This window comes from Gavialis gangeticus, unplaced genomic scaffold (genome assembly GCF_001723915.1).
Source record: "Gavialis gangeticus isolate Ggan-Ray unplaced genomic scaffold, GavGan_comp1, whole genome shotgun sequence".
In the NCBI taxonomy this organism is placed as follows: Eukaryota; Metazoa; Chordata; order Crocodylia; family Gavialidae; genus Gavialis; species Gavialis gangeticus.
In genome coordinates, this window is record NW_017729019.1 from 5,294,125 (window position 1) to 5,305,121 (window position 10,997).

General features: G+C 45.1%; 1 protein-coding gene across 1 annotated transcript in view; it reads left to right on the plus strand.

The window, feature by feature from the left end:
• Positions 1-7,384, plus strand: part of RBM15 (RNA binding motif protein 15) — a 7,963-nt gene extending 579 nt beyond the window's left edge. Inside the window, exon 2 of the mRNA XM_019513730.1 lies at positions 21-7,384. Within this exon, the coding sequence (XP_019369275.1) occupies positions 21-2,580 (2,560 nt within the window). The 3' untranslated portion in view covers positions 2,581-7,384. The remainder of the gene's footprint in view (positions 1-20) is intronic.
• Positions 7,385-10,997: the final 3,613 nt, after the last annotated feature.

The window sequence follows — 10,997 nt, forward strand, 5'->3', positions numbered from 1 at the left end:
GCTGAATCGTCGCGGGGCAGCGGTGGCGGCGGGAGCCGGGGCGGCGGCGGTGGCGGGGGAGAGTCCCGGGCGCCGCCGCCCCCCTCGTCCTCGTCGTCCGAGTCGGGCGGCGGTGGCGGGGGCGAGTACAAGACGCTGAAGATCAGCGAGCTGGGCTCGGCGCTGAGTGACGAGGCGGTGGAGGACGGGCTCTTCCACGAGTTCAAGCGCTTCGGCGATGTGAGCGTCAAGATCAGCCGCCTCCCGCCTGGCACGGGCGCTGCAGACGAGCGTGTGGCCTTCGTCAACTTCCGCCGGCCGGAGGATGCCCGCGCCGCCAAGCACGCCCGCGGCCGCCTCGTGCTCTACAACCGCCCGCTCAAGATCGAGGCCGTGTACGTCGGTGGTGGGAGCAGCCGGCGCCGCGGCAGCCGCTCCCCTGCGCTGCTGGACAAGGAGTCCCCCTACGTGGCTGCGGTGGCTGGTGTGACAGCCGCGGCCGCTGCTGTCCGGCACCCTGCAGCTGGCGCCACGCAAAGGGCCCTGTCGCCCGCCGGAGGGGGGGGTGGCTTGGGCTACAGAGACTACCGCCTGCAGCAGCTCGCCCTGGGCCGCCTGCCGCCGCCACCCCCGCTGCCCCGTGAGTTGGAGCGGGAGCGGGATTACGGGGCTTTCTACGACACCCGCGTGCGGCCGGCGTATGGGCTGGAGCGGGTGGCTGGCGTGGCGGCCGCTGGTGGCTTCCGGGGAGGAGGAGGGGGTGCCGGAGCAGCTGGCGAGGAGGAGATCAGCCCTGAGGACGACCAGAGAGCCAACCGCACGCTGTTCCTGGGCAACCTGGACATCACGGTGAGCGAGTCGGACCTGCGGCGCGCCTTTGACCGGTTTGGGGTCATCACGGAGGTGGACATCAAGAGGCCGGGCCGTGGCCAGACCAGCACCTACGGCTTCCTTAAGTTTGAGAACCTGGACATGGCGCACAGGGCCAAGCTCGCCATGTCGGGGAAAGTTCTTCTGCGCAACCCCATCAAAATCGGGTATGGCAAAGCCACCCCCACCACCCGGCTCTGGGTGGGGGGCCTGGGGCCCTGGGTGCCGCTGGCTGCTCTGGCCAGGGAATTTGACCGTTTTGGCACTATCCGCACTATTGATTATCGGAAAGGTGATTCATGGGCCTACATTCAGTATGAGAGCCTGGATGCGGCACAGGCTGCCTGCACCCACATGCGTGGTTTTCCTTTGGGTGGGCCTGACCGTCGCCTCCGAGTGGACTTTGCGGACACAGAGCATCGCTACCAGCAGCCATACCTGCAGCCGCTGCCCTTGCCCCCACCTGCCCACTATGAGCTAGTGGCAGAGGCAGCTGCATTTGGGGCTCATCGGGGAGCCCCACCTGACCCACTTCGGGGGGCCCGGGATAGGACACCACCGTTGCTGTACAGAGACCGGGACAGAGACCTTTATCCTGAGACGGAGTGGGTGCCTCCACCACCCCCTGTACGGGACAGGAGTAATCGTGCAGCTGCTTATGACCCTCTGGAAAGTCTGGAGCGTCGGCGGGATGGTTGGTCCCTGGAGAGAGACCGAGGGGAGAGGGAGTTGGGTAGCAGTAGTAGGGACCAACCGAGGAAACGGAGACTGGCCGAGGATGGAGGCCGGCACTTGGACCGCTCTCCAGATAGCGAGCGCTCATCTTCGTCACGTAAGCGACATTGCCTGGCTGCAGCCTCTCCCCCAGACCGCAGCCCCGATCCTGGTGTGGCCCGGGAGCGCTACCTTAGTGATGCAGAGCGCTCATCCCGTTTGCTTCTGCTGGAGCGGCCGTCACCAATTCGGGAATCACGCAGGGGCAGCCTGGAGCGTGGCCAGAATGAGAAGCGTGACCGCAAGAACTCTGCTGAAAGAGAGAGGAAGCACCGTGTCTCAGCGGTAGCTGCTGCCCAGGAGTGCAAGAGTCCAGCCAAAAAAGATGAGCGCACGACAGAAGGGGGCAGTGGTGGTGGGTCCCGGCTCAAACCCCCACCCCAAAAGCAGCAGCAGCAGCAGGATGGAACGTCGCAGTCTGCTGCAGCCCCCAAACTGTGCCTGGCTTGGCAGGGGATGCTTTTGTTGAAGAACAGCAATTTCCCGTCCAACATGCACTTGCTTCAGGGGGACCTCAGTGTAGCCAGCAGTCTTCTGGTGGAGGGAGCAACTGGTGGCAAAGTGGCCCAACTCAAGATCACTCAGCGTCTTCGCTTGGACCAGCCCAAGCTGGATGAGGTCACTCGCCGCATCAAGGTGGCAGGTCCCAATGGATATGCCATTCTCCTGGCAGTACCTGGCACATCAGACAGCCGCTCCTCATCTGGGGCCAGTGAGGCTGCCACCACCTCTACCCAGAGGCCACTCAGGAATCTGGTGTCCTATTTAAAGCAAAAGCAGGCTGCTGGGGTCATCAGCCTCCCTGTAGGAGGCAACAAAGACAAGGAGAACAGCGGGGTTCTGCACGCCTTCCCACCCTGCGATTTCTCCCAACAGTTCCTGGACTCCACGGCCAAAGCTCTGGCCAAATCACAGGACGACTATCTGGTCATGATCATTGTTCGTGGTGCATCGTAAAGCCCTCGTTCTCTGTACCCAACCCTGCCTACTCTTCCACGCAGCCCTTCCAGCGTGTGCCAGGTGCTATGGGATACAGCCTTAGCCAGCCTCACAATTATTTTTAATTAGATCTTTATTTGTAGCTAATACCCCTTGCCCATTTTTTCTGTACCTACATTTTTCTATAAACTGAAGTTAGAAGCCAGGAGGGTGTAGCCATTAGCATGAATAGAATATTTCTGAGGATCCCTTATCAGTGAGTGTAGCAGGGAAGTTAAGCCTGCTCCAACAGGAAAAAAATGAAAAATAGAACAAAAAAAAATTTTTTTTTAATTTTATCTCTTATCCTTTTTTTCATTTCATAACTTTTAAAAACGCGTTCTCTAGAGTTACAAAGCTAAAAGACCAGATTTAAAGTGTTCAGTAGTTAGATCAGAGAACCACGTACCCAATAGTGGACTAGTGTCAACTTGTTCTGAGTTTGAAATTCTATGAAGGCCTCAGACCCTCAGCTCTCAGATAAATAACCCCTTTTGTCAGGAGCCTGAATGGTTTCACTTTGGGTCCAGTGACTCAAGGCTGAAGTCTTTCAGGTCTTGTGGTACACCGTAAAACATTTGAATTTCTTTATTGGGTGTTAGTTTGAGAATTGCAGCCAGTCCACAGAAGTGCATGCCAGGAAAGTATGCTTTTAACAGGTGTATTTCTCCTATTCATTGGAGTTTTGTTGTATCCCATATATGCACTTTGGGTTTGTAGCAGTAACAATGTTTGGTAAATAGGCCAGGACTTTGTTACAAACCGTGAATGTCTTGTGCTTACTCTAGTATGCAAGAAACAAGTAGGTGCTTCAAAAACAACTTGAGTCATATGGTGTTTTTGTTTTTACTGCCTTTTTCAAAGAGTTGCTGGTACAGCGAGTTCCAGAGTGCAAACTCTGAATAAGTGTGCTTCTCTTCAGAGATGGCTTTTAATTCTGTGAAAAATGAAAGTTCTCATCATTATTTTATCTCTTTGTTAATAGAAAGACAGTGCTGTCTGTCTGAAGACTTTTCAGGTACAATACTGTGGGCATTATGTGAGGTTTTTCCAGTTGCCTGGACTGCCTTGTCTTTTTACACATCTTCATAGAGCATTAAAAGAATTCCAAAATGTTAACAAAGCAGTTCACCTTGTTCAAATAATATAGTTCATTTTCACTTTAGCAAAAAGTTTAACTCCATGTTTTTTTCCACTTATCTTGATAAATCCTTGAGAATATAGGTTCTGGTAATAAAATTCTTAATATCTCTACAGAGATCTATAGATCTCATTGTAGAAAAAAGTCCACTTAAGTATTTATTGGCCAGGATCGAGGAGTATGGGTATGTACAGTGGGTACCACTTTACTCTGTGGAACCTGGACCATATTCCTGTGATAACTAACTAGTCTTGGTTAGATGACACAGGCCAGGAAGATGAATTGGATTCCTTTCCAGATCTAGTTTCCAGTTAAGGGATCTGTAGTGTTAGTAATTTGTGAGGCGGGAGCTAATGATTCGAACTGCAGTCTACAGGGCTGGCAATTAGAGAAGAATGTCCTCTATCTGAGAAGACTTGCTGTTGTGCCTGTAAGGCACAATTCACACAATTCTAAAATGGTATTTTCAGAGAACTGGATTTTTAAGGGCAGTGTTTTTCTAATGAAAGTGAATAGCTTGTATCCCAAATACCACCTTTATTATATATAACGGGGTATTTTCTCTTAATATGTACTTTAATATTTTAGGGGTTTTTCTTTTCTTTGGTTAAATGAACATATGAAAACCTCATTTAATGCTCCAAATATTTATTGAGGGTAAAATGCAGAACTTCTTGATTGTCTTTCACCATGAACATTAATAGGCTTATAGATAGATAGCAGAATTCAGCTGTTTGTCTTACTATTAACAATGAGGATTTTGGAAATGGCACCAGTAATATAAGGGATGTTTCATATATTGTAGGAAATACAGCATATTCACCCTTCTTGCAAAGAATGTTTTCTTCTAGCAGGTGTCTATGTTGCATGTTAGCATGTAAAATCACTGATGCTGTGTAACTGATTGCGTTGTATTAGGTTAAACGTTTGTTGCATTTACAATGAGTTTCCTCATTGTATTTGATGCCAGAAGAAGTTGGAATCATTTTTTTAAATGAGCCAATCGCCCTAAGGGGGGGGTGTGGGGGTGTGTGTGTGTGTGTGTATTTAAAAAAGCAAACAAAAAACCCAACTTCCATTACTTGTCATTGGGGATTCACAAGAGAGATACTAGCACTGTAGCTAGGTTTTGTGAACACTAGGTTTGTTGTGTTCAACACTTAAAATTTGCCAGGAACAGTGTTTGTTACTCTAATATGCAGTAGACACCTGTTTTTTCAAACCCACAAAACTTGGGGTCAAAGTACAGTTTGTCTATCAGCAAATCTCATTGACAACTAACTGAGAAAATCCCATTTGGAAAGAGCAGCATGTGTGCACTTTCAGTTTTGCCTTTGAAACAAAAGCAGTTTTGTTCTTTGCCTCTGCTTTTGAGCCCAAGTTGTATGTGTACTGAAGGCTAATATGGAATGTGCTAGACTGTGTTTCTTACTCCAGGTTTTCTGGTTCCTTATGGGTTATCTGCTGCTTTAAATCTGGTTTATATGTGGTTGCTACTCTAAGCAAGGATTTTTAACACCCTTTAAGGGTATTTAACAGTGAAACAGCTGACTGGTGCCATTTTTTGACACAGCACTTAGCCACAAGGTGCCCTCAGGTCTAATACAGCTCTTTTTGGCTGCACTTTGTCTTATGCTATGGAAATGCACAGCATTGGAGTAACTGTCCATTTAAACCTCCTAGGCCAGGGCTGAATACTAGCAGAAGTCCATATTTAATGCCACTTTTGCATAAAACAAAACAGATCTAGGAAACTTCAGATGCCTATTTGGCATTATGTGGCTCTAATGAGACCTCTGCATCTTTTCTAATGCTGTCTGTAGCAGATGTTCTTATTTCTTGACTGAACTGAATGTGGAAAAGGGCTCTCCTTTTCTTGAATTGTTTCATAGTTGTGCTTTGGGGAAAGAACCTCAAGTGACTCGTACTTTTGTTAAGGTTTTAGATTTTTACAAATTGGAAACTACACAAATTACTTGGCTGCTAGCCAGCAGCATTGTTTGTTTGGGTCTCTAGTGTACGGTCTCCTGTTCACTGGCACTGCAGCATGAATTTCAAGGTTACCTCAAACAACTGTAAGTTATTGGTACTTGTGGTCTAGACAGCAAATGTCATCCTTGCAAGGATAATAGAGAAGCAATTGGAAATTTGGGCAACGTGGACAAATGTAATGCGTCTTAAATTATTTTTTTCTTTTTAGAAAAAGAATTATAAGTGTGCTGTCTCTTCTTGCCAGTAGAGACAGCCTATTCAGTCTCCTGTAGGGGGCAGGGAAGAGAGGACACAAGTTCCTTGGGTTGTTAGAGCACAATCTGGCTTGTGGTCGCTGAGTCGAGGAGCTTTGCGTATTAGTAAGGTGGAGAACAAAATGGTTCTGAAGGCCTCTGAGGACTGGGGAAAGCTTCTGGGGATTATCCTTTCCCATATCTACTAAAATAAACAGTGTTGAGCAGTGCTTGTAGGAAGCCTGCTAATTCTAATGAAGAAAAATCAAACAAATCATTGCTGTGTTTCCTGAGGATTTGGGATTCTTTCCTCTTGCCTCCCATTCTTAATGACTTTCTACAAATAAAAACTAAGGACATATATTCCAATGAATTATAAACTTGATGAAGAAATAATCTTTGTATAAGGCATAAGCAAAACAGACCATATTGGATATTCAGCTTCATGCAGTTCTGGCTTTATAAAAATGATGGATACTGCCTGGAAATACAGCTTGAATAGTAACAGTTAAGTTTGAATAGGTGCACCCTTGATTTGGCCACTCTAAAATACTAAAATATTAGCGTTGTATCCTCCTGTTGAAATTTAAATAGCAAAATGAGAACAAAAGAGATAAACATGTAACACTACATTTCATGTTTTTTATTGAAAAAATGCCTTCAGGAAATGTCTTCTGAGGAAAGTCAAGTGAATTATAACTCATTCAGTTGATTTTTCTCATTGTTGGTTTTTTTTTGTTTTTGTTTTGCCCTGCTCTACTAACTATCATAAAAATTGAATATCTTTAATCCTGTAAGCCTAGTTTAACATCAGTCCAAAAAAAAAAAAACCCTGCACTACTTGTTATGCATTTATACATAGAAGGTGACTTCATTTCAAGGTTTTGTGCCCGTGGGTGATATTGGTGCTTTTTGAAGTCCAAGTAGAATATTCAGAAAGGCCTTGTAGTTCTTCATGTTCATCTGTATAATGTAGGGAGGGGAAAATCAGTTGTAAACATTTGTACTGAATAACGTTTTCTTTCCTCCTGCAAGCAAAGCTGGTGGACTGCGGAAGGCAACATGGGATTCCAAGTTCTAATGGACCTTTGCGAAGAGAAGCTGTGGCTTGTGTGGAATTTACATGGGCCTCGTGATGGAAGAAAGCTTATCTGTTTAGTATTTGTGCATTTTACTAAAATGGCAGCTTTAAAAAAAAGTTGTGTATCTGCTATTGTGATGCCAATGCCCGTGTTTTAAGTGGAAAAAAAAAATGACCTCTTTGCTTTGTGCTGTGTACACAAGATTTCTGGAAAAGTTAAAGGAATACCGTTTTTATGGCTCACACAGCTTAAAAGTAGCTGTCACTCAAACATGCACTCACAGTTGAGCTGATTTTGTTTCATTCTAAATAAATTGTTTCTTTTGAGGAAAATGGTTTTTCTGCCTGGAAGTGAATTGACGACAAACCGTTGACCCCTTTGTTTGCAGCGGAGGGGTACTTGCTGCTGCTGCTCAATGTTTGATCTGATAGTTGTGGGTCTTGAGCAAGAAGCAGGGAGACCATCACTTTCATGCCGACCAGCCTGTTGTATCAAATCTGAAGGATCTAGTTCATGGTGTTGCTGTGGCCCCCCCTTGGTTGCAGTGAAGGGGGTCACTTGCTGCTTAACTCCTCATCCTTACGAGGAAACGGTGCTGATGCTGGCATGCAAGAAGCAGGGAAAGCATCTTAAGTCTCAGAACCGTGTACAAGTCTGGGGCTTCGCTGGTTTGAAGAGCTGGAGTTCCTGAATTTTAAGTTTCTGATTTATTTTGTTCACCCAACTTGTTTGGCTTTAGTTTTGATTTTTTTAATTTGAAGAAAGTTTGAAATTGCTTTGAATCTTGCACGTAAACCTTTGCACCAAATTGCCAAAAGAAAACAGAAATGAGTCCTTTAAAGTGTTAAATGCTGTTAATAAAACCTTTCCTGACATGCTTGAGGAGCTCCTCCGTCTCCAGGGGCTTTTCACCAGTTATGCAGTGATGGGTTTAGTTCTGAATGGATGAAGAGTTCCTGAGAGCTATAGTTTGTAATTTAAAACGCTCGCGTTGGTATCAGTGCCTTATTTTGACCGGTTTTGAAGCAATGTTCCACACGCCTCGGATGTGCATGCACCCTGACCGTTTCGTAGGTACGACTGCATGTTTGCTTGCAGTTGCCTCATTTATAGTACAGATTGTGAGAGGAAAAAATGGAGGCATCCTTGAAAAATTGTGTGCTGTAGTTCCTGCATTATCCTGTATGGGGGCTCCTGAGCTGTGGAAGGCTGTGCCAGTACAGGAGTACAACTCCATGTCTGCTGCAGGAGACTTCGGGGCGTATTTGACAACACCAGAGCTCAAGAGGAAGCTAACACAGCTGCATCGTTGGCTTCAGAAACCTCTCGCATTATGTTTGCCAGTCTTTGTTAGAATTAACTAGTCGCTGTCTGACATGCAGATGAAGACACCTTGAAATGCAAGCTTGCCCTGGTTGCCTTGAAATACTTAAGCTACTGTGGATAAAGAACCCTAGTGCTGTCCTGTATCCGTGCAGGATGATTGCTAGGCAACAGGTGCTTCTCAACCAAGGAAGCCACGATTGTGTTCTGCAAGGTGTCTGTTCCCGTGGCAAACAGCTGTATAAATCTTATAAACAGGTAAGGGGGTTTTAAGAGGGCAAACTAAATCATGATGTATAGGAAAATGGTTTTGTTTTAACCTTGTTCTTTGATTCCCGCTGCCCTGCGAATGAATACTAACCTCTTACTAATGCATTCACCCCAAGCAGAGTATCAGGACCACCAATCTGAGGGCTGGACTGAACTCTTCAGTGCCACTTAATGTTCTCTTTTTAGTTTGGTCCTACAGGTTCCTGTTAAGAGGATGCAAGGTCCCTCTAGCAATTGGGAATGCCAGATGCTGGTCCCATGAGTAAAACGGCAGGTTTTCTTGGCAAACCGGAGAGCTGTCACTTAGCTTGCACATAAGGCTTGAGTTAATACTAACAACGCTGAACACTGCCTAAACTTTGAATGTACATGTGCATAGTGAGAACAAGACAATTAGACCAGCAGATTTATCTATTCTGTTCATGGGATAATGGTATAATAAACATGGTGTTAATCTGATAAGCAAGTGGTCTAGAGCAGATGCACTCAAACTGGGGCTTGAGTTTTCTCCTGAGAAGTTTGTATTTATTATGGTCTGAGCTATTTTTACTCTTTCATCTTCAGCCTTGCCAATCATAAATCTGGTATTTAAGTTCAATTGTATTGTATTGAATGTACATAGACTTTGGGATTGCAGTAGTGCAATAAATGGGAGGAATGCTTGAAGCCTCCTTGGCACTAAGTTCACCTGGCTGGGTTTCCAATCCCAGTAAGAGCCATGAGGGTGTGCTGTTGTGACCCAAACAACTGGGGATCAACGAGAAAGATGGTTGTATGGATGGGCAGGAAGTCTGGATGGGTAGGTCTGGATGATTGGGTTTATTCATGCCCTTTGGCCATAAGAAGTTGGAACTTCCTTGCAAATGCAGGATAGTATCTTTGGGGGGCTAGTCCATAAGAGGTCCCATTAAGTGTAAATCTTGCTAGGAGATTGTTCTGCTCTGTTTAAATGTGATCTTAATTTTTGGTATGTGGCTCAGGGTAATTCTCCTATGGCTGCTCTGTAATGGTGAGTTATTTCTTCACAGGATTGGTCAGCCCCTCTGGATTGGTTAGAGGGACACCTAAACTTCCAGGTAACTGTACATTTTTGTTAAAATTAATTGTTGTAAAGGATAATGATACAAATAATTTGGCTAATGGGACTTCAGATAAGCAAAATCTAAATGGGAAAATTTGTTTGATAAGGTGAACCATTTAATTAAAACTGCACTTTAGTGTAAACTTGATTCTAGCTAAATGGGTGGGAAATTGGTTGTTTGAATTCAAACCCACACTTTGGCATTGTGCTGTTGTCTGCTGTGGCTGCATTGTAAATAAGTTAAAGCGTCACTTTTCTTAGACCTGCACAAATTCTGCTTACCACTGATATCAGCAGGGGGGTTCTGTTGTTCTTAGGTTGTGCAGCTATTTTATTGTAAAATGGCAAGAAATTCCATCTTGGGCATTAATTTATCTCTGTCCCACTTCTCAGTGTGGTGAATAAGCAAGTAATTTTGGCTGAGTTAGGGGATGGGGAATAAGTGAGAAATGTTTTCGGTTTGTTCTTTTAACCGTAGGTTGGCCATCAACCTGAGCTTGATAAAGGGGGTCAGTGTAACTTTTTCTTATAAATATAAGCCAATGGGAGACCCAACCCAACTGCTGTTGGAGCGTGGGATTCTTATGTTTGAAAACAAGTCCAATTGGGCCCTTTATGAAGTTTGAGTGTTTTCATCCTGGGTTTATGTTGGAAATGCCCTCATTCAATCAGAATATTATCTGGGGTTTGGATTTGGAAGCAGGCAGTACAGATCCTGGTATTACCTTGTGCGGTGTTTACCTAAGTGGTGTTTTTTGCATTTAAGTAATACACACTTAGCTGGAGAATCACATATGTTCATATTAATACTAGACTTTGAGCATAAAATCAGCCTCATTTTGTAGATTTTCTTTTTTTAATTTGATTTTGGAGCCATTTCAATACCAGTGTGATTCTGTGACCAGGGACTAAACAGGTTTGAGGTACAAGGCATACTGGCAGTCTTATCTAAATTAATACGAAGATGCATCTGTTATCCTATTAATAATGTAATCCAGAAATTCTGCTTCCATGGTATTTTTTAATTGTTTTCTTCCTTATGGGAGCTGCAACTTTTAACAAATGAGCTTTTAGGCATTTCGTGTTCAGTCTACACGTTCCTCTTCACTTGTTAGCCTTATACGCAGATTGCATCAGATAGGAAGACAGAACTTGCTTCTACTCTGAATTGGCCTACATCAGTGTCATAGTTGAGGTGCCAGGATGATTTCTGGTGCTTGAAATCCTAATTTTGAATAGGCTGTGGTTTTCAAGAGTTGTTGTGAAGATCTGGA